The sequence below is a fragment of the Channa argus genome, chromosome 9, assembly GCF_033026475.1.
Source record: "Channa argus isolate prfri chromosome 9, Channa argus male v1.0, whole genome shotgun sequence".
NCBI lineage: Eukaryota > Metazoa > Chordata > Actinopteri > Anabantiformes > Channidae > Channa > Channa argus.
In genome coordinates this window covers 9,855,001-9,878,468 of record NC_090205.1, presented here as the reverse complement: position 1 = coordinate 9,878,468, position 23,468 = coordinate 9,855,001, and the positions used below count along the sequence as shown (strand labels likewise).

The window sequence follows — 23,468 nt, the reverse complement described above, 5'->3', positions numbered from 1 at the left end:
CTTATTGGGGACATAGCCAACAACTGGCAAATAGAGATTGTCTATCTAGTGCTGTCGAAAAATTTTGTATTACAGTCTCTAAGGTTATTCCTTCAGATCTGACAAGACTGGCAGTACTCATCCACAAATGGCTGATTTCCCCTCTCTGTGTCAAACATACGAGAAAACAGCCACAAAAACACAGCTGCCATCAGAGGAGAAAAATAATCTCTAAAATGCTTGAGCATTTGCTATCAGTGGTTTCCCATGTTGACTGATTTCAATGTGCTTTGTATAAAACATGCATATAGACAGTCTAATAAAAAAAAAAATCCAAAGAAAACACTTCTTCAAAGCTGTCTAAATTTGCCAAATCAGCAACATTCATAGTAATCACCTTGTAATTCACATTCAACCACATGATGTTCTTCAAAGGAGCGTTTCACACCACAGGTAGCAAACTGTATTTATGACTAAAAGCAATCAACTAATCATCAATCCTCACTCAGACTCTACCTGCAGCTCATTCTCAATATAACTACAGCACATTTGTTTGGCCTTTAACAAAGTTACAACAAATTTATCAGACATTCAATGTGTTTTATAACACCCACTTGTGAAATTGACAGTTTTGTTGCACACCAACAGTTTGAGCAAAACATAAATGTCATCTTTGGCTTGAGATGTTTTGAGACTTATTTATTTATTTTTTGAAAGGAAAGGTGCATTAAATGATCTTCTAAAGAAAACCAACCTTTTTAAAGTGGTTACCCGGGCTACCAGTTTATTCTAATTGCTAATACTAACTCTAATGTCAATCTAATGTCTTTAGTAAAAAATTGCAAGGTACAGGAGAGGTACCCTTCTTGCACCATTAGCTAGAAACACAAATCCATCATTTTTGTTTGGCTCCATTTGAAAAGGCTGACTCTATTTCACTGTGTTATTATCTAATATGTAAGTTATTGAAGCCATAGGCTGACAGAAAATGGAGCAGATTACTCAAGATGGGTTCAGAAAAGCTGAAAAAACAGGCAGAAAAACAAACTTTCAAATTACAATGTTTAGGCTTTGCCCTGCCTCAAACTAGCACTTTAGTTTGCATGCAGTATTTATTTACTGAATGTTGTGACCTGCATTTACAGATTTTCCTCGACAGCAGAAACAACATATAAACAGAATACTGATATATTATCACAGCTGACCGTGTACACATCCAGCCGGTAATGAACAGTTTCAGTATATGGAGACATGCATCTGAGTACTTGACTAATGTACAGCAAGTCCAGCATTCACTTGTCTTTGGTTTGGTTGGAAACACCTTGAAACTTCGAATCATTTACGGAAACACAATACAAAAATATTGGCACGGTTGGTGTGATGTGAGGTCATGGGTGTATCATTTTTGCATGCTCGCCTACAGTAGTAAGTCTTAAGATTATGGACAAAACAATATATGTTATCTATCCTGAAAGAACAAATCCATTTCACAGTTTTGCCCCTTTCATCCTTTCTATCTCTATATACATTTGTCTTTTCATCTGAGCAGATCTGTATGCAAACATGATTGTTTCACAGGTCATATTCTCTCAGGAGCCGGACGGACCATACAAATGCGCTGTGGAATCTGATGATGCTACTGGCGTTTTAATGCCCAAAAAGATGAGTGAAACTATTCTTCTTGTTGACTTCTGACATGCTCACTGCAACAATGTGAAACTCCATTCCCTTTCTCAAATTATCTCAAAAGCGTAACAGGAATCACGGCTTTTCTGAATTTCACAAGAGGAAAATCTGTCATTCACAGCCTCAAAGTATAAAATCGTTTTTGATGCATTTTTTTTACCTTTTTTACTCACATGTACACATTGTAAGGAAACGTGTACTGCCAATATTTTGTAAGCAGTTCATCAGTGAGACACATAGTATTAAAAAGTCCTGTTTTCAGGATGGATTCTAACAAACCTGTTTACTGTAAAGTCTTTTTTATTTTAACTGAAATGCCACGGCCTACAATACCCACATGTATCATCAGAAAAGCTACTGCGGCTTGGCCTTTTACAAACTTGCTGCAATGTTTCTGTTTGAAACCTAGCAACGTGCCACAGTGGTACTTGGAGGAGGATATTTTAGCTGGCCCTGCTGTTATTCTAATTGTAGGAGTTCTTGTTTACATTCCCTTTAATTACACTGCTGTTTCTTTGCTACCCACAAATTAAACTAACGTGGGCATGTCACACGAATTAATGGAGTATGTTTTACCTGAATAGAACTCTAGCCTCTTTTAAAATTCTAAAAACAGGCAGGATCTTGGACTAAGCAGAATTTGAGAATTGTTTCTGAGTTGAATAAATGAGTAAAATAAATGTGTCATTTCACTATGACAATGTATGGTCAGGAAAAAAAATGTGCACATTTAAAACACTAATTCATAAACTTGACATGACGGCAAAAGGCACACAGACACATGAACATGCATATATGGCAGTCATGAGTGAAATCAGTCTTACTATTCTTGCTAATCATTTGTTGTTCTTATATCTAATCAGCTACAACATAGAAACCTAATATTGTGTAGGTCTCCCTCATATAGCCACAACAGCACTGACCCATTATGGAAACTTGAACCCATGGACTCTGCAAGATCTTTGAAGGTGCGTCCTGGTATCTGGCACCAGGACATCAGCGGCAAATCCTTGTCATGTCAGCAAAACTCTTTGTCTTGTACCTCAAACCTTGCCCAAACATTGTTTGCACTGTGGCAGAAGGGATTATGCTTCTGCAAGGGGCCAATGCTATTAGTGAATGCCCTTGTTAGAAAAGGGAGTTTAGGTAGTTGGTACTTGTCAAAGTTACATTGAAAATTTGTGCTACATTAGCTCTTCTGTGGGACCTTGACCAGATGGGCTACCATTCACATCAGTGATCCTTTGGCCCCCACGATCCTGTCGCCAGTTTACCATTTTATTCTCTCTTGGACCACTTTTGATAAGTACTAAGCACTGTATACTGGAACACTCCACAGACCTGTCATTTTGGAGACATTCTGACTCAGTCGTCTCACTATCACAATTTGGCCCTCGTCAGAATTGCTCATTTCTGTACAGTTGCCTGTTTTTCAAAAAAGAAAAAAGACTGTTAACTCGCTGCCTAATATATCCCATCCCTTGACAGGTGTCATTGTAAGGAGATAAATGTTAGTCACTACACCTGTCGGGGGTTTTAATTTTGTGGCTTATCTGTGTATATCTGCAGATTTATTTTTATATGTTTTTATAAGTTTATGTGCCACAAGTCATCCATCCATCCATCATCTTTAACCGCTTATCCTTTTCAGGGTCGCAGTGGAGCCTATCCCAGCTGTCACTGGGCTAGAGACGGGGTACAACCTGGACAGGTAGCTAGACAGGGCCAACACGGAGACATACAGAGACAGACAATCATTTACACTCACATTTACACCTACAGGCAATTAAGAGTCACCAATTAACCTAACATGCATGCCTTTGGACGGTTGGAGGAAAGTGACGTACCAGAGTACTTTGTAATCAGTACTTGCACTTTGCTTTCTATAAATCACTGCTCCTTTTGGCAATCTAGCATTTTGGCTTTACATCAACAGCACTGAATTCTATTCTAGATATGTCAGTGAGGACCAATCAAAAGTCTCTTTCTTTATTATGTATGGCAGATCATGACATAAGTCACTCCTGTAACATTTAATCACCAAATGCTCTCACTAAACCACCATCATTCATTCAGCTCTATGCATCCTTCAATTTTTTATTTTTATTTTTTCGTCCTTTCAGCTCATCCGGAGAGTTCAGAGTTGTCACAGCGGATCATTGTCCGCATGTTGATTTTGGCAGTTTTTACGCCGGATGCCCTTCCTGACGCAACCCTCCTCAATTACTACCGGGCTTGGACCGGCACTGCACAGCTGGGGATGGGAATGGGCTGTTAGGGGTTCAGTGTCTACACATTCTTCAATGACATTCTGAAAGTTTTACAATGATAAAAATTTGGTCATTTTCACAATCATCACTGCTACACAGACCACAGGCTGAACCTTACTGTAGCTCCATCCATTCCACTCAGATAGCTCGTGACTTAATTGACTTAATGAAGTACATTCACTTAAAGACATGTACCAATGCTGTTACACAAGACAGCAAACATTAAGGGTAGGTCAGCAATGCCAGTTGTACCAGACCACCAGCCCTAGGGACATGCTACAGCAGATAAGTCAGCAATCTTACTGAACAACAGTGATGCAGATGGAAAAATATTACCAGGTCAGTGACTACAAAGGCTCAAGACTTTACCTCAAGGGAATTTTACAAAAGGGGTATAAACGTGGACATAAAATCTTTACATAATGACAAAAAAAAAACAACAACAAATCACTCAATTTTGTGCTAAAACTTTAAATAAATATTTCCCTTGTATCAAAATGCAGAATCTCTTGGCGATTTCTTTTATCATTAGCCTTATAAAGCAAAGTGACAGTTCACAGTCCACGGCTTGACTGTGGAGGGCTCCAAAAAGAGGAGATGCTTTAAACCACTTAATGTCAGTGCAATGCAATAGTCATGAGGCCGTGAAACTTTTTGTACTTTGATCGCCTACAGTATTACGATGCCTAGATACATTGGAGGCTCACAGACATGTAGGTTACACATAATCACTATAACAAGTGCTTATAGACAAACTCAACACACAAAACTACTTGCTATTACAAATATGTGAATGAGAAACACTAATAGATCTTGTTGCTACTTGTACTTTGAACAGCCAATACTTCTCTAAACTACATAAGCTAAAAGCAAGTGCCATGTTGGATGACTACGTATTTCAACACACAGTACAGTAAGTTTGATGCAAGTGGAAAAAAATACAGACAACAATCTCCAATGTTTATAGCTTGACAAAGTCTTATTTATACAGCCTGCTTGGCTTAGTCTCTCTGTGTTCTCTCAGTTATCTTCTGTTGCTATAAATACAGCCAAAGAGCTGGAGCACTATATCTAGGCCTTTGCAGCTCAGGCCCAGTGAGCGCTATACTGGAAACACCTGCCTCTGCTGACAGAGGGCCACACTGAGGATTCTCTATCCTACTACAACAAAAGCACAGGAAAAGCCACTGACATTGTTTAAGTCACAGCTGTAGCTGAAACAAATCCGCTGCGTGATTTGCCTGACAGTGTAAGCTTAAGAAGTTAGCAGCTTATGTGACAGGAAACTCTAAAGCCCCCCACTGACATACTTTGCATCTTGGCCTAAGTCATTTCCCATAAAACTACTGACTCTACCTGCAGCTTGAGCACAAACTCTGATGATTATGCCCACAACATCAGTTTGTCATACTTTTTTGATGAACCCCACAAAGGTTCATGTGAGCTACTCGTACTTGAAAAACCATGATGTTAGTGAATGAGGTTTGTGTCTTGTCTCAGCTTTTCCAGAAACCGTGGATTAGCCCAGTATTGTGTCTTTTATGTAATCAGCATTTTTACTTTCGAAAGCACAGATGAACTTCAACTTGATTATGTGATTAATAGCATACAAAGCCACAGGCCGTGTGAAAACACTTACCACGGTTCGGGATATATTGCCCAGTGCTTTAGAGTCCATTAAACAATAGTAAACAATATCCGTTTGCTGCTACACCGCACAAATATGGCAGCCAGAAGTGACTTATCATCATAATCTTCTTCTCTGGGACATATTCGCGACATATGTTCTATTCTTCTTTACGTTTATTGGTGGTTGGCAGATTCGCTTAACGATAACCTCAAAAATATGTCTTTAAGCTGATGCCAATTAGATGTAACGATACATTGAATAATACTAATAATAACTAATAATAAGAGACTAATTGTGTACTGTTCTCCGTACAAGGCGAACTAGGAAATTTCACTTCCTGCTGAGTCGCGATGTTTGGTTAGCATAATGCTTTTAGCTTGTAACAGGGGAAACCAGTTTATGTAAGTGGTCTTTGTGCAGCAGCCCACTCTCGATATTTGTTGGCGTTCAGAACAGTAATTGCTGCATTGAGTGTGACAATATTTGTGGTAAGTGTTTTTTTTTTTTTTTAAACTACTTGCCAGGTATAACTGGCACTGACATTTGAGAAACAAAGTGTTAGCACAATGCAGCTGAGCTTTGACACTTATCTTGAATGTCAAAATAAACTTTAGTTGGAATTTGTGTTAGACAATGTTTTGCCGTTGCTCTCGCAGCACCAGTAAGGCAAAATTGTCCCGTTACAGTAGTGATGGATCTGTCATAGGCTACTGCAGTTGCAGTGTAGAGGAACTGTGCTACTGCTGAGCTCTTTAATTAATTTGTTAATTTTGTTTTTTTCGGCTTATCCCGTGAGTTCGCGGTCGTCACAGCGGATCATTTGTCCGCATGTTGATTTTTGCACAGTTTTTTTACGCTGGATGCCCTTTCTGACGCAACCCTCCCCGATTTCTACCGGGCTTGGGACCGGTGCTGCGCGGCTGGGGATGGGGGTGGGCTGTTGGGGGTTCAGTGTCTTGCCCAGGGACACTTGGGCGCGAACCTCCTGAGTACATCACCTCCAAATCCACAGCATGAAGTAACAAGTAGACTAGAGTACATGCTGACCACCTAGGGGGTTACTTTCATATCTGCAACAGCCTGTTGAAATTCCTTTCTGGCGAAAGCTCTACAGCGGTATCTTTAATTAGCTACACAAGATAACAAACAATTGTTGGTGTGATGCTGAAGGCAGGGCTTGTGCATTGCTTTTTTTTCACACACAAAAAGTCCCGATTGCTCAAGTGCAGGATTTGCATCAGTGCAGTGGAAGCCCAGTTCGTTTCTACGTGTCCTGTTCGCACCTCGGCTGCCCTCGTTCTTCTGCACGCAATCAACTCATGGAGCTCATGACAAATCACGTTTACCCCGGCCTGTGATGAAACATTTGTCCGCAACGGCCGAGAAATAGACATGAAAGAATAGTCTTGTCTCCTCCGGCTGGCTTGCTGAAAACATAGCGAGTAGAGAAGTGGTGTTGCAGAGGCGGGACTCTGCTGCAGTAAATACGAGGATGGAACGGTCTGGTCAAGGGGAATCACGCTGGACAGAATGGGTATACGTGGATTTGGTCTACTGACATTACATGAGTGGTATTTTAAAAAGTTAGGAGATCGTGGTGCCGTGGTGATGCAGAGGGGCTTTTGTATGTCTGTGCACTGCGCGTCTCCAGACCAGGGCTCGCCGACAGTAGCAGCACAGAATAAGTTGTTCCCCCCTCCCAGTGCCTCTGCATGATCCACTCGCTGCATAAATATGATTGCAGATCTATCACCAGTACCAACAAACAAACGAATAACGCAGATGCACACACGCGCGCACACAACACACACAGCCTACACACACTGTCTCACGCACGCACAAAGCCGGTTCACAGCGAAACGGAGGAGTAGGCATAATAGGGACGAGCTTACCACTTGGATTCTTGTTTTTCTTAAGGCTCTTGCCACAAAGACACTGCAGCATATGCGTTCCTTTACTGAAAATGTTCCAAAGAAACCACATTGATTTGGGCGAAGAGCAATCCAGTGGCTTAAACACCCAGGTATAGATGAGATCCTTGCGGTTGCATAATAACACAATTAGATCAGTTCTCCGGGACAAGGCTACTAATTGTATCATAGAAAAATAGGTATATCCAGGTCCTATGCGTTTTATTTCACGTGGCAAAATATTCAGTGTCTTTCAGACTTCGTAGTAACGCTGTGTTTTCTTCTTCTGGCGTATAAAGAATGCCTCCTCAACTACTCGATAATAGAAAATATACTCTATAAATTGCATGTGTCGCACCGGGAGGAGCCGGGCCGCCAGTAAACAAACACAACTAACGTGAAAACAGCGAAACACGGCGGATTTCCGAGGAGACAATCATTGCCTATTAGTTCATCACTCTGAGGAGAGGAGGGTGGATCTGCACAGCATCAAAAGCCAAGGGAGGATGCATCCCATGCACAGACTGCTGCAATAATAGCCCCAACCAAACACCACATTGCCGGCTCAATTCCGATTCGTGCCTCCTCCAAAACCAGCTTGTTTGATCAGGTCAGATGACACCAACCTCAGTTTTCATTTCTCACAGTCCCACACTGCAACGTCTCTGTACAAGCCAAGCTTGGGTTCTTGGTGTGTGTCCGTGATTCCTGGAGTGTGCGTTCTCCCCGTTTGAGAGGTATTTTCCTCAACCCCTTCTCAGCACCACGCCACAGGCATCTCCAAAAGTACAGTGCGCCTGTATAAAAACATTTGCATGATTTTCCGTTAGCGTCGGACCTCTGTTGGAAATAGACGGGGAGGAGGGGTTAAATTGAAAGATTGGCTTTCCATTACGTAAACACGTGGTTTCTGCGCCGTCATATCAGTGATGCTCTCGGAAATTTTTATGATCCAACTGAGACTATTGTCCCGAGCTGTATCAGCTTGAATTTTTTTGGTAATGGCTGTCTCTAAAGTAGATTACCTCACCGCATGTTAAGCACTCTGCGTTTACAGCTGTGATCTTTATTCCGTTTCTTATTCGTGTGTAATTTCTTTGCTTCCACTTCTTGAAGATGTTGCAGCTTTGTGCATCCAGATGGGTGTTAAAAGAGAAATTCAAGCTCTAAAGTCACAGGTGTTAACACTCACATGGAATAGACTGATGGGGATGTTTGTGTGAGCCTGTGCCTAAGCAATGCTGAAGCAGGGCTGCAGAGTACAGAGAAGCCTGTGGGGCACTGCAACAGATCAGTAATACTTCTCTGAAATAAAGGAATTGACTTGAAAATTAGCTGCAGAAAAATATGCATTTTTAATAAAGGTGAAAGATGGGAACATAAAACAGTTTTGTCCATTGCTAAATATACAATTCCGATGCGGTAAAAAGTCAAACTGACAAAACACTCATATACAATCATATGTTTACATTTTGCTCTGTTTTGCGCCTTTTATCCCTGAGGACAAGGGGACAGTTAATGTTGCTCATGACAACTGTCTCCACTGCACTGTACAGGTACTTTTCTCAAAGGATTTAAAGATTTTCCATCACAAACTAAAGGCAAAAGAAGATGTTGTTTTCCCCTGATTAGGTCTTCCCTCATCAGACAGAGCTTATGCAAAGAGAAGGTCTTTGTTTTGTTGAAGCATGTTGAAGTATTTCAAACAAAAAGATTTTGGATTACAGTTGTGCCAATGGAGTTTTTCTGATCTAGGATTAAATCGCTGTCAGATCAATCGGTGTGACTCCCTTCGAGCCCAAAAGTCAGTTTATCAGTCAGTGTCAGGAAGTGGACCCACGAGTTGCTCGCTGTTTGCCATAATAGCATAATCTTTGTTAGGCTACAGTACTAACGGTCGACAACATGGGCTCAGCAAAATTAAATTACCTACTCAGAAAGTTGTTTTTCCTGCACTAATGTAATTGTGGCTTTATTAATCAGGGATGTGTATATAGTAATCTGGGGATAAATTTGAGCTTAAGCAGGCTGATCATGCTTAGCCTATATGCGACATGTAATACTTCTACTGTACTCTGCATGGAGGAGTTATAAAAATGTATGTTGATTGAATTTAACATTGAGTGATCAGAACAGAAAAAAGTTAGGGTTTGTGGAAACAATATTAAGTGAAGCACAGGAAGCTTGATGAGAGGCTGAAGGAGTTCATTAGTGGGGTTGCATTGTGTGTTCACATCTGAATTACAGCAGTAATCCACTTTAATGACCTAGTTTTTTTGCACCCAGGTCTTGTCAGTTGTCTGTGATAACTGTTTCCTCGGGGATGTGGGCCATTTTGAGACCAAATGTTTCCTGATTGATCCCGATTTTCTTTACACCGCATTGTATTTTGTACCGTCAATTTCTTCTTACTTATTTCAAGAGATGGCTACGAATCTTTATTACTGGTATAGTTTGTACACACTGTGTGTTGTGTACAGATCTATCAGATGAACACACACACACCTGTATGAGTAGTATACTGCCTCCATGTGATCCATGTGTGAGCTATGAGGTCAAAGGACATATTGTGGAATCAGCACAAGTCAGTCAATGCAGTGTGCTGCAGGCTCTACAGCTGTCTCTCTCTCTCTCTCTCTCTCTCTCTCTCCCTGTTTCTCTCTGCAGAGGCCTCTCATGTCATCCTCCCTATCGATCTGTCTACAGTAATGTAAAGTATCATCACACCCTGGAGGATATTGTCTGACAGGTTTGTCGAGGGTCATTAGAATACTTCTTTTGGATTGCCTGCGCTGTGGCCGGCAGGAAGTGGCTCCCTTGGGAGTTTTTAACAGCCTGCTTTTTCCTGATAGGAAGAAATAACTTTGTTTAAAATGCACTGCAATGAATGGACTGGTTCCAGTTTTACTGATGGTCTGTGTGGTTTTACTGCAAGGATTTAAAAGGCTCTCACATATGGGAGTGTGAAGATTGCATAGATGTTTGCTCTCAAGGATTCATATATTACCTAATGTTGAAAATCTAATATCTGTTTTGTAGATGTGGTTCATAACAGGCATGTTTTTAGTTTACAAAAATCTTTATCAATCTCTAAACAAACCGTAATAATTAATTTGGAGCTAGCGTCACCATGTGCTGGAGTGTCTTTTCGATTAGCCTGAGGATATTACCATTAATGCAATAAGTTAGTGGCACTAAGAGCAAGATGAACTTTGTTGATATAATGTATTTTATAATTATTAACTGCTAGATCTGAATGACAAATGCCTTCACACGTCAACAACCAGTATCCCTAAGTGCTTTCTGGAAAGGAGCCAGTATCAGTTTGCCTTTTTATTATGTGCTCCAAATTAAATCAATGAATAAATATAGCGTAAATAATAAGCCTAAAAAGTACTATGGCTTTCACCACAGAATGCCATTCATCATAAAACCCAGAATAATTATTTTTATGTATTGAAAACACAATCCTGTCATAGATTACAAACTCTAATATTGGGCACTACAATACACTACAATTTACCAACCATAGTAACGCATTACTTTACATACCCCTATTTAGAATTTGTAAACTTTTTGGGGGGTGTATGTCTGCATCAGACACTGGAGCTCTGCATAAAGTGGAAGGAAGAATGAATGGAGGCCAATATCAGAACAATTTAAGGCAAAGCCTCCCACCATCAGTCAAATAGCTAAAAATGAAAGGGCAGTGAAACAAAGCAAAAAGCAAAGTCAACTCACAAATTGTTTAAAAAGAATATTGCGAATGTTCTTCCATGGCCTTCTCAGTCTCCAGACTTAGATATCATTGAAAACTAGTGGGTAGATTTATAGAAGGCTCTACATGGCAGGCAGCCTAATAATCTACTAGACCTAGAAACATGAAGAGTGGGCTACAATTACACCTGAAAGGTGTTAAGGACACCCAAAGAGGGAGGAGGAGGATATAAACTTCTGTAAAATTTTAAAACCGAGAAATTATATTCCTAAGTTATTTGTTTGTGCCCACACAGTCTTTCACAAAATAATTATCTTCTCCCCCCACCCCTTTACTTTTAAGACTCAGCTTCTCTTAAATGCTCTTTTCATGCCCAATTATGACATTGACCTGTTGACAGTTAAATTCATTATTTGTGAGATGTTCCACCATGTGTTTTTCAAGCATTACACAGTTTTTGGCAACGTGTTGCTTACAATTTAAAACATTGTACATGTACAAAATCTAAATACGATAACATAAAGTAAAGTTTATTTGGCATCACTATGGCAATAAAGACATTTCAGCTATTGAGTTTATTTGCCAAAGTCATGGCCTGTGCCTACAGGGAAGATCACACTGAGATCACATGTGCGTGCATGTTCAGTTTTAGTTTTAAAAACATTCGCTCCCCCTCACCCAGAATGCACACAGCCAAGATGTCTGCCAATCAGAGAAGAAGAGTGAGCTTTGTTTGGCACTGCTGAGAGCAGTGAACACTGCTGAGAGCAAGTGTTTACTAGAAAATGAACAGCTGCTCGGAATCAAGTCATAACCAAAAAAGTTGTAACTAGCTTCTGCTCATTCACACTCAGCTCTTTGTCCAGTGAATGTCCTTCTTCAAGCTGACTCATGTCTTGGGACAAAGTTGAAGGACCAGACCTACTTTCTGTGCATCACTGGGCCTAAAGTACTACTCTACTATTAGATTAGACAACTCACTGGTTTAGACTGATACCGTTTTATCTGACAAAGATATACTTCATATGCAAATGGGGAAATAAAAAACTATGAGCATGCTGGATCTCTGATATGTTAGATAAAAATTAGCATCCAGATTTGATTTGCTGTCAGCTCCTGCTCACTGGTACTTGGCTAAAATGCAACACCATATGTGATGTTTAGACATCGGCTCCAAACCTCTCCAGTGCACCCACATTATGACTAATAGGGCAAAAGACCAATAGAACAAACTGAGGAATCCCACACACATAATAGCTGACTCCTCTTTAAAATCCATTGTGACCAACAGTATTCATTGTTCCAGAAAGATAAGGGTAATGACACTGGCCCCCTGTAAATGTAGACACCCCCCACTGTATAACCAAGCCAGCCCACATTTAGTGAGTATAGAGCTGTAGTTATAGAGACTCATTCTGTCCCTCAGCAATTACAGCAAAATATCATTGCTGCACAGTGATGTTCACAGGCTTTTGACCTTACTTCCCCTTTCATCCTTGTTACATTTTAGTTTCATTATGCGCAGGTAAAATATGCATAACAAAAATTCACAACTACTTTTAAAAGGGGGAGAATTTTATATTTCTAAAAAATCCTTCTAAAGAACGTAATTGCTCTACTACTACAAAAACCTCACTTCTTTCAGTCCCCTAAGTAATGAATAGTGTCAAATCAGGTGAGGTCTTGTCAATGTTACCAAAGATATTGCCCGTCTTGAGCCCTCTTTATGACCCTTGAATGTGCTGTACTAATTTTAGGCCAGAGCCTCTCCTCCTGCCAAACTCCAGGGCTCATTTCATAGATATTCAATAAACTGTCAAGTTTCAGGAATAGAGGGAGCAGTTGGGGATGTAATCAACTTTGGACTGATTTCAAGTCTTTAAAACAGTTTATTTTGACTCGAGGATAGTCATCCTCCGCTTGCCCGGGCAGTTCCCTCAATTGGGATTTTGTTTTTGTCCTACTACCTTTTTGTCATTGACTGGGCATAATTTTTTTTTAAAACTCTGTTAAAAACAAAAAAGCTCTAACACTGTCCGTTGTCTCAATGAAGTTTTGCAGTGTAGTCTATATTTGGAGTCATCTGTTACAGAGGCATGTAGTTGAAATATAGATGAAGATAGTTTCTCTGTTTTGCTTTGGGGTGAGGCAAGAAGGGCCTTCATGGAATGGTCACTCAAAGCATGAGTGTCAAATGGTCTGGTGAATAAGTGAGTTGGTATTAGTAATGAATACTGTGGTTGGCATTAGACAGTCACAACTGTGATGCCACTGCCCTTTCTTTGGCCTTTCTCCCCTTGCTTTTATGTAAACTTTACCCAGAAACTTTACCCCTTTTTATAATTGTATCTTGGGTGCTATCCTGTCCGGTGAGAATTATCATAATCCACATAGTCCCCTCCCTTTTGTGACAGCACTTTCTAAGATTACACTTTGTGGGCTCTGTCATACTGCTTTACATTCAAGTTTTATCTTTTGCTGTTTTTACAGCTTTATGTTTGAATATACTGGCAAAACATGCATCCATCCACTCTATATGGTTGTAACAGGTATGTTACATAGGCATCCTCATGAAGCCAGAGTCTACCCAAACATTCAGCCGTGCGATTGATTGGTTCCTGCATTGCCAACAAGATGATCAATATTTAGGCTCCATCTTTATGTTTATCTTTCTCCTCCTGCAGGGATAGTAGAAGTCACTGAAATAACAAGGATAAAAGATGATCTTTCACTATTTGTACCAAAACAATGTGTCGGTGCTGCCATGACATATTTTGAGTGTTAAACATAAGATGGGTGCTTTCTCAGAAGCTACTTCCCTCCCTACTGGGGGGCCTAGTTTAATCCCATGTTCAGTGATCGTGGATCAATTAGACTTGTTTACTTTATTTAGTCATGGATTCTGCAGTACACGGCTGTTTTTACTAGTCAGCAATATCTTTTTTTTTAGAGTTGTGCAAACACAAACATTAATTTAAGAAAAATCCTGACCATCATTAAATGCTATTTTAAATGAACTAAAAGTAAAATATGATATTTGTTTTTCTGTGGCCAATATTCACCTCAGTCCTTTTGAACACTTGGCATTGTGTCTTTGGTTAAGGGCCAACACCTTCATCAGTTCATCAGACGCATTTCTTTTAAAATTATGGACTGTAAGAACCTCTGAGCGGATATCAATTATTTGCAAGTAATCTGGAGTAAACAAGAGAAATAACCAAGTTGAACATCTGACTTTTTGGAGTCAATATGTTTGGATATTTTTGTTAAAGAGTGAGATGAATTAAAAACAATAATGAAGACCCTGTCAGATACCCAAGAATTAAAATGAATTGTTTTAAACAAACAAACAAGGAAGAGGACCTTGCCAGGATCCAAGAAGCTGAGATGTTCAAAAGAGTTGCCAAGGGAAACAGGAGACCATTTATAGTTGTGAACGAAACTGAAGTTACATTTAAGAAGACAAATCTAAGCATAAATCTGTTTTTGTGTTAGCTTGCTGTAGTCCAACATGTTACTGTACTCGGCTTCAGTCAACTAATTTGTTATCCTTCATAGCTCGTTCGGCTGTTATGTAACAGCACTGTGGGCCTTTTTTAACTTGTAAAGACTGCATCTTTCATTATGTATACCCTTTTGTAGCACAAATCTATCGGGGATATATGCCTGTATGGGTTTCAGTAATAAAATGGGGCAACCTTACTTGCATATGGGAGGAAGTGCAGCTTGTATGCACCAAACTGTCATCAAAAGAGCCACTTTTAGAGGCATAAAGCCTATTTCCGAGTCAAAGCGTCCTTTCCTCTGTAGCTCACCAGCATTAATGGAGCAGCAGGGCTGAGAGTACAGTGCCTTAGAGTAGTTACCTATTCTACCATCCATTAGCTGGGAATTGTGTTGACTTTAAAACTACTTACTATTTATCAAGTGAGAGGGGTTTTCAGATGTTGTTAGACTTGAGGTTTTGTCACAGTTAACCAGGGAACTATGTGGGAATTAGTTTAGTTTGTGGTTTTGCATGGAGGCTTTCAACACTGCCACATAATACTCATGAATGGCACTTGGACAGTGTTTATTCTGCATGTTCTGATATGATTAACAATTATGTACAACCTACTGTAACCTATATACCAACCTACTTTGTTCACATAATAAATAACAGCAGAACAGGGTCAACTCCAAAAGAACTTAGTAGATGTGACACTAATGTCTCTTTCTATTTTTAAAAAAAGGTCAGGATGTGTTTGTAATGAGTCATCAACAGCGATCTGATAGATGATCACTTAGTGTGCAGAAGAGAGCAGTAAAGAGTAGATGAGACGCCTTCTGTTGGCAAAAGCTTTCTGGTCCATTCACTGCACGTGACTTTTATAGTCTGCAGATCTAAAATTTTCATTATACATTTGAAACAATAATTGTTCCAAATCCAGCTAAACTTTTTATTTCATATATCTGGTGTGAATGACTAGTCAAAAAATATTGAAGCTACAGAAATAACTGTTCTTTTGAATAACAGAGGTCATTGATTGCTGGTGACTATTCAGTAACCCTAACAAGCAAACTGGGAGCCAGTGTGATGCAGCCACCTCTAAACAGGATCTTCTCATGGGACCTGTTACTATAGTTGTTTTCCATCTACAGATTAGGAAAAAAAACTTGATCCTGACCTTGGGGAAATGCACAGATGACTCCTGCTGATCTCAATTTGCTTCTGGCCACAGGTGTAGACCAAAAAATATAAGCTCTAAGGAAACCTAAGGTAAATACAAAGTCGGCATGTAATTTAGACAAATATTTACCATTGATGTTGAGGTAGCATAAGAAGAATTGTAAAATTATTTTTGGCTGCATTTGCCAAAATATGTGTTGTCGCCCCTGCAATAGCAGTAGTTTAAATTATCCTTATAGCTCGACGATTGCACAAAATATAAAAAAAAAAAAAAATACATTGTTTTCACTGCATATGTGGTTATTAGTTTTAACATTTAAATTGGTTTTCATCACAGAAACCCACACATGCTTTCTGTGGGTGTATCACATCTTACTGTAGTTCCCCTGTCTAAAGAGACCTTCTTTCCTAGCTCTTATTCCCATGATGGTGCAAATTGCACTTCCCTGGAACTGTTAGCGTCCCCAGCCATTCAATAGAACATGAAAACAAGCTTCATAATCTCAAATGCATCATTATATCCCTTCTTAATTAATGATCGTTACAGAGGAGTCTTTTTTTATTTTTTACTGCATTCAAACTTAATGATTATAAATGGGATTTTTATTAGTTACCGACAGGAAAAATACACACATCTCTATATATTAGATAGACAAAACATGCGGTTGCATGAATATTCACCCCCTTTGAAGTAACGCACATAAAGCAGAATCAGTGAACGTCCTTCAAAGTCACAGAAAAACATGCACAGAGCCGACAGTCCGCAAAACTTTTTGGATTAATAAGGTTATGGTATGAAAAAGGTTATGTGGGGAGAGTGTTGGTGACAACAAGGTTCGATGTAACGGTTTATTTTAAAAGGAGTTTTTATAGGCACTGTACACACAAGTCTTTTGATTCTGTAACATCATAGAAGCACATAACACATACAGAGAAGCAGGCACAACCATAGCATCGCTTTCATGAGCACAGGTAATATGAATTTTGTAGTATACCAATTTATGTTTTGGCTACAACACAATACACGGCTGCTCTGAGAGGAACACTCTATAAAGATCTGTCAGACATGAAGAATAGCCCTTTGTCATGACAGCTTTAAAACAACTCCGGCAACTTTACACAGCTGTATCGTCTTTTAATATACTCATAAAAGTCGTACATGTGGAATTATTGGCTACACCAAGCATTTGCTGTGAGCTACGCTGGTCTTGAGTTTTGAAAATGTATGTTTAGATTACTGTATTTAGACATTGAAAGTGCTATAAATTAAAATGATAGTTTACTATGGTGCACAAAAGGTGGCATATGACCATCTATTACTCCATTAATCCATTGGAGTTTCATGACTTAGTTGAATTGAATTATTAACAATGGTAGTGATTGCGTCTAAATTTGTCATAGACAGATTTAGTCAGTAGGGGGAACTCTTGTAATGTAGATGTTCATTCATTAAGTCACCTCAATGAGATTCATTCAACTAATAATAGAATATTTCATGATGGGCTTTTGTGTTTTATTAACTAGAAGAGACTGTATGTAGAGCATTTGATGAACAACATAATTCAGCATGATACCAAAACCGTAATATAAAATGCCTTATGGTTTGTGCATTCAGTGTAATGGAATTGAAAGCATGAATATTACTTAAATAAACCTAATTTGCCTTGTTATGTTTTTTTCATGATCAACCAGCCTCATATCAACTTCAACCCACAGTGTTTTCTGTGTAAAATGTGGATGCACAAAGTGTGTTTGTTGAAGTTGCTCTCATCTAAGTTTCCAAGTAACTGTTACCAAGGCTGTAATTGTCAATACCAGCCAGAATATAGCAGCCTACTTTTCCCTGACCTCACTGATTCATTCTATACTTTTGAACTGAACATTTTGATGCTTAGCGTGTTTAACAGATTTATTGAACTAACTAGAAAATCAGTGTCACTGTTCAGAAATTATTGTTAGTTTTTTCCTTTTTTACCCAGACACATGTAACGTTTAAAATACGTTTAAAATAGCACACATGGCTTTTGAAAACTTAGTTTTGATTCCAGTTGACTTCCAGCTTTGACCTGTGAGTAACAGTGACTGTACAGAGCAGCGCATTTCACTGTCACTTTCCCCGCTGTCTCCTCACTAATTAGCCTATCGCTATGCCTGCGTTTCTCTGTGTGAAACCTGCTAAACAAGCCCATCGTTTGAAACCATTCATTCATCTCCGCTCTCTCCAGCTGCTGTCATGCCAACCGTGTATGACTGGCAGACAACAGACTGCCACCTCTGAGCTCCATTCGACCTGGATGGTTTAGAGTATGAGCGTGCTCTTTGGCAGATCAATAACTGTAATATTGAGACCCCAGGTCAGTCACAGAGTGTGAGGTGAGTGTCAACGGCTTTAGGGACTGGGTTAAAGTGCATAATGTTAAGACACTTACAACACATTGGTACAACATTAAAATGTGTGTGTTTCTTTTACTAGGGGCAGTGGGGGGTTTAGCACCTTTTGTTTGTTTTGTGTTTATAGAATGGCGTTGCAGCATCGGGCATATCAACCCCTGTTTCCAACTGGAAACAAATATCTTCAGCAGAAATGGGATAAGGCTTCATATGATCTACACAAGCAAAAGGTTAGGAGAAGCATGTTATGCATTTTCCTTTCATACCAGATTTTAAATGTCCTGACCTCAAGCTTTTAATATAGTCACAAACTAATCAAATTAACCTTTTCATATCCAATTAGTTATATTTAGTATTATTCACTGTTGAATGCTAGAGACAAAAAAATGTATTTTCCCTCCCTCAAGGTGAAATCAGCTACACCAACAATAAGCAAGACTCCACCTAAGTCTTATGGTCACCTTGCTGTCAAGCTGAAGAAACTAAAGGTTGCGGTTCCTTTTTTTTTTTTTTTTTTCTCAGCTCAGCTCATTTTATGTCCATAAGGTGGCAGCAGAAGTTGCTTTGTTGAAATCATCCAGTGAAAAAATTGAATCTAAAACTTATACCAAAGCATATAAAAAAAAAGTTTACCACAGTTACTGCACTATTTTTTTAAACCACAGTTCAATATATATAGCACAAACACCTTTGTCAGACCTGAAGTGAGTAAAATGCTATATTATTTTCCTCATTATATTGTTTCTGTTGATCATATTTTTTTTGTATTAAGCTTGAAGAGGAGAGGAAAATGAAGATTAAGAGGGAAAACAACATGCTTATGGAGAAAATATCGCACATCATGAGGACAACTGGAGGAGTTGACAACAAGAATTCCTATGATGTGAAAAGGTCAGTTTAGGTTCAGGCTTTGTATTCACAGGACTAGTATCATCAGTGCTAGGGAAATATACCCATTTAAAGTCAGGCAACATGTTGTATTGTATTGCCAAGAACGAGGTTGACCCTTGAAACTGAGAACCCAGTTATACTGCATGACTTTTTCTTTATTGTAGCCTTGGCAAGAAGAAGCGACAGCTGGAGTTGCTCCGCATTACCAATGAGAATCAAATGATCCTGTTTCGTTTGAGCCAGTGCAGGCCTCACTATAATGTGAGGAGCTGGCATGAGGACTGGCTTAAAACTCTTAGAGTGATGGACAGCATTGCACGTTACCCACGAGTAAGAGCGAGTCAGCAAAAGGTTAATTTATATATTTACCTAAATGCATAATTCCTACCTTGTACTGTAGCATCTGAATTAAAATGCATTGTATACAGCTGTATTGTTATACATAATAACGCATTCATTTTATGTGTTTTTACCAGGGGCAAGAAAAACCCAGCAAGAAAAGCAATGATGCAGCCACACACAGCCTCGTAACCAACAACTCAAACAACAAACCAGAGTCTGCGGAAAATGAATCATCCTAAAGTCTATATGGATCTTAAACACATCTCACCTAAAACACAGAAACAGGAAACCACATGCACACAGGAAGAATTAATATTAGATTTTTTGTAATCAAATCTCGACTCAGTTATTATGTAGGAGCTATTTAATGCTGACCACTGTTCCAATCTACATACTTCAGTGGTACTTTGTATAAGTAGTGTGCTGTGAAAATTTCATAAGCATAAAAAAATGATAAATAACTTGTTGTTCTTTAAAAAAACAACAACAAATAAAAGAATAAAAACGAATACATGTGTTAATAGTATTTCATTTTATTAAATTATATCCCAGCCTGACTTGGTGTAAGACCGGAGTGGACGTGGAACGTTTCGTTGCACGTGTGTTTCCTCACGGCACAATTTAGCCGAACATTCGTTGCAGAAAGAAGCCGCGGGTTTGATTTTATGAAGCTAGCGGGTTAGCACGTACTGCCTTTAACTGCACAATTTTGTCCTCCTCTAAGAATGACACACTTTTTGAAAGTCGAAGCGTAAATATAAAAAAATAAAACAAAATGAATCTGGACAGACTGCGGAAGCGAGTACGGCAGTACATTGACCAGGTAAGAACTATGATTTCTTTTGAGTTTCTTTGGTGCTAGCTAATGCTAGCTTGTCAGCAGCTGGTGACAGTGGTAACACCATTATAGTTTATAGTGCCTCGTTAATTTAGGGCTATCACAACAAATATTGTTCGTTCGATTAACTCCTATCCTTTCGGTATGTGTGTGTCCACAGCAACAGTATCAAAGTGCTCTGTTTTGGGCCGACAAGATAGCATCCCTCTCCCATGGTAAGTAAACGCGGTTTATGACCTGGCCGTATGATAAAGTGCTAATATCAGTTGGACTGATGTTTCGTAGGCTGAGCTTTCGTGGTTTGTTCCTGTTGTGTTTGTCATTGTTACCATTACTGCTGGGGAACAAAAACTTTTTTAAAAGCGGTGTTGTCAGATCACAGTAGTGTTAGCTTGTTAACAGTACGTCCGAACTTGTTGATTGTGAGAATGCTTCATTGTTTGGCATACAGAGGATCCCCAGGATATTTACTGGCTAGCTCAGTGCCTTTACTTGACCTCACAGTACCACAGAGCCTCCCATGCCCTCCGTTCACGAAAACTTGACAAGGTAATTATAAGCTATGTCTAAGTTACTGAAACTTGTAAAAGTATTTCCTATAAGTGTGATTCATTTGAATGATTGAAGCATATGTGTTGCTCAGTTAATAATATGTGGTGTTTGATAAACCATCGAAAAGTCAGAAGCTAAATATTAGTTATCAGTCTGAAACAGCACTTGTTTTCTTTCTCACAGATGTATGGAGCTTGTCAGTACCTTGCTGCTAGGTGCCATGTAAGTAACTAAGAGCTAGAGCTACTGGGCCAGTTCTGAACCCTCACATACATGTAAACACGTGTCATAGAAGTAACAGGATATCACGCAGATAAGCATGTCAGAGGTTGTTCATTCTATATTTTGTTGTTGGTTTGTTTATTTGTTTGTTTGTTATTAGTATGCTGCCAAAGAGTTCCAGCAAGCCTTGGATATTCTGGATGGAGGGGAGCCAGCGAGTAAGAAGCTGCTGGACAAGAGTGGCAAAGAGGACAATGGAACACCAGAGTCAGAAAAGGATTGGGACATGTCCCCTGCCTCTGTAAGCCATGGCTGGAATAGAAAGATTATACATTTTGATCACTGTCATGATTTAATCTTTAGACTGTTTTATAATGTTGCTTTGATGGGAAAGCAACCTACCCAAAGCTATCCACATCATCCCGCGGCGTTTTTCTTAAAAGCTTCTACTACAAACGTGTAGCTGAACTTGTAGCCAATAATATTTTATTTACCATCCTGAGTTTTCAGCAAAGGGCAATTCCACTTCCCACAAGTTCTTCTACCAAGAATTACAGAAAAATACTATACACCATTCATACCTTTTTTCCATTCTTCTTGGATCGAATTCTAGTGCCATATATACAGTCCTTATAAATAATTAAAAGTATGAATTATTGTAATAACAGCTAAGCGCATTGCATATGTAATAATGACCAAAAATGTAAATGACTGTGATGCATTTGTATACAGATGGCTTTTTTTTTTTTTTTTTATGAACTCAACTAAGTTGAAGTTTTAACTTGGGACACTTTCCTAAGTTAAGTAGTAGCTTCGGGTAACTGAAGCTCAGCTGGAACCACAGTGTCAGTGGTTCAACTCTTAGTTCCTCCTGGCTACATGTCTAAGTGTGCTTGGACAAGACACCTAACCCCAAGTTGCCCTTGGCATGTTGTTTACTTGTAAGTCGCTTGGATAAAAATGTTTGCCAGTTGTAATGCCGCTTTCTCCAGGTTTTAAGGCAAGATTAAGCAATATCATGGAATATACTGCATCTCCATAGAGAAAGAAATTGATAGATTTTTCCTAGACATTCTCATTCATTTCTCTAGTTACTGTTCTAATTTCCTTCCCTGAATTATTTCAGATCAGCAGCTCCATCTGCCTCTTGCGGGGTAAGATCTATGATGCTATGGACAACAGACCACTTGCCACCTCCAGCTACAAAGAGGCCTTGAAACTGGATGTGTATTGCTTTGAAGCCTTTGACCTTTTAACTTCCCACCACATGTTGACTGCACAGGAAGGTGAGGTTGATCTATGGCAAAGACGTGCACTGATATTTTCATTTGCTTATGACACCTTATGAAATGTTTTATTTATTTATTATCCCTAGAAAAAGATTTCCTTGAATCTCTACCTCTGAGTCAGCAGTGCACTGAAGAAGAAGAGGAACTGTTACACTTCCTTTTTGAGAATAAGTTAAAGAAGGTAGGAAAGCATGGCATTGACTTTTCAAAATTATTATTTATTGCTTTTCCTCATCAGGTAAATTAGCTGGTGTGTTCCTTATTTTTTGTTATACTCAAAGAAATCAATAAAAACAAAGGAATTAAGCACTGTGCTGGATGACATGTTCTTTGATTACGTTAGTAATGTGCATGGTTCTGTAGATTATTTTGATCCAATTCTACAGAAATTGTTGTGTCTTACCCTTTTATTTAACAGTGGTCTCCAGTGTTGCCTAGCTTCAAGATCCATTTGTAAACTTAATTGTAATGCAAATGCACATTAAGGAAATTCTGGCTGGTTTTATCTTCATCTTTTCATCTCTCCTTTCTTTCCTTTTTTCACTTGCTTGTTTTATCAATTTTCCCACCTACTCAGGTTTTTACCCTGCACCTGCTCTTCACACAAATGCAAATCATACGCACACTTGCACTTTCTCCTTCTCCTTCCCTTGCAGTACAACAAACCCAGTGATTTGGTGGTGCCAGAGATGGTGAATGGTCTTCAGGACAACTTGGATATAGTGGTGTCTCTTGCTGAGAGGCATTATTATAACTGCGATTTCAAGATGTGCTACAAACTCACATCAATGTAGGAGTTTTGAGTTTTTCTCCTGGATTTGTTGGTATATTTTGTGTGTTCAGTTACCTGAATTGTTTTTCAAATAATGTAGAAAGGTAGCCTCTCTGGCAATGTGCAGTACAACCATCATACCAGCATCATAAACGTCACCAAATCCCAGCTGTGTACATAGAGTGGAGCTTGATTTACTGTGGGCTTTGCCTGCAATTCACATATTACTGTGACATCACTGTAGTGCTGCTGTCAGCACAATGAAAATTTACTATAATTTAATGTCAGTATACAAATACTATGTACATG

At 39.1% G+C, this 23,468-nt stretch overlaps 3 protein-coding genes across 5 annotated transcripts in view; 2 read left to right on the top strand and 1 right to left on the bottom strand.

The window, feature by feature from the left end:
- fgf14 (fibroblast growth factor 14) overlaps positions 1 to 7,963 on the bottom strand; it is an 85,848-nt gene extending 77,885 nt beyond the window's left edge. The window contains exon 1 of one of the 2 annotated variants that reach the window (XM_067514838.1): positions 7,458 to 7,963. In XM_067514838.1, the coding sequence (XP_067370939.1) occupies positions 7,458 to 7,665 (208 nt within the window). In that variant the 5' untranslated portion in view covers positions 7,666 to 7,963. Of the gene's footprint in view, positions 1 to 5,574; positions 5,596 to 7,457 lie in introns of those variants that run through there. The other variant, XM_067514843.1, reaches the window with a different exon arrangement.
- A 127-nt stretch (positions 7,964 to 8,090) lies between these two features.
- cfap97d2 (CFAP97 domain containing 2) lies at positions 8,091 to 19,955 on the top strand. 2 transcript variants are annotated; one of them, XM_067514845.1, is made up of 7 exons: positions 8,091 to 8,212; positions 18,088 to 18,235; positions 18,381 to 18,483; positions 18,661 to 18,741; positions 19,026 to 19,144; positions 19,309 to 19,474; positions 19,621 to 19,955. In XM_067514845.1, the coding sequence occupies exons 3-7, from the start codon at positions 18,382 to 18,384 to the stop codon at positions 19,723 to 19,725; spliced, it is 573 nt and encodes a 190-aa protein (XP_067370946.1). In that variant the 5' UTR covers positions 8,091 to 8,212; positions 18,088 to 18,235; position 18,381; the 3' UTR covers positions 19,726 to 19,955. The 2 variants fall into 2 exon arrangements, with proteins under 2 accessions (XP_067370946.1, XP_067370945.1); XM_067514844.1 differs by having other exon boundaries at positions 19,309 to 19,495.
- Positions 19,956 to 20,111: 156 nt separating this feature from the next.
- cdc16 (cell division cycle 16 homolog (S. cerevisiae)) overlaps positions 20,112 to 23,468 on the top strand; it is a 9,626-nt gene continuing 6,269 nt past the window's right edge. The window contains exons 1-8 of the mRNA XM_067514830.1: positions 20,112 to 20,309; positions 20,485 to 20,539; positions 20,776 to 20,873; positions 21,060 to 21,098; positions 21,259 to 21,399; positions 22,225 to 22,384; positions 22,474 to 22,568; positions 23,044 to 23,177. Of these exons, the coding sequence (XP_067370931.1) occupies positions 20,262 to 20,309; positions 20,485 to 20,539; positions 20,776 to 20,873; positions 21,060 to 21,098; positions 21,259 to 21,399; positions 22,225 to 22,384; positions 22,474 to 22,568; positions 23,044 to 23,177 (770 nt within the window). The 5' untranslated portion in view covers positions 20,112 to 20,261. The remainder of the gene's footprint in view (positions 20,310 to 20,484; positions 20,540 to 20,775; positions 20,874 to 21,059; positions 21,099 to 21,258; positions 21,400 to 22,224; positions 22,385 to 22,473; positions 22,569 to 23,043; positions 23,178 to 23,468) is intronic.

Coding starts and splice junctions, on each gene's coding strand:
- cfap97d2 (XM_067514844.1), top strand. CDS start 18,382: ATGGCGTTGCAGCATCGGGCATATCAACCCCTGTTTCCAACTGGAAAC. Junction 18,742..19,025: donor TCAAGCTGAAGAAACTAAAG/GTTGCGGTTCCT, acceptor TTTTGTATTAAG/CTTGAAGAGGAGAGGAAAAT. Junction 19,145..19,308: donor AATTCCTATGATGTGAAAAG/GTCAGTTTAGGT, acceptor TCTTTATTGTAG/CCTTGGCAAGAAGAAGCGAC.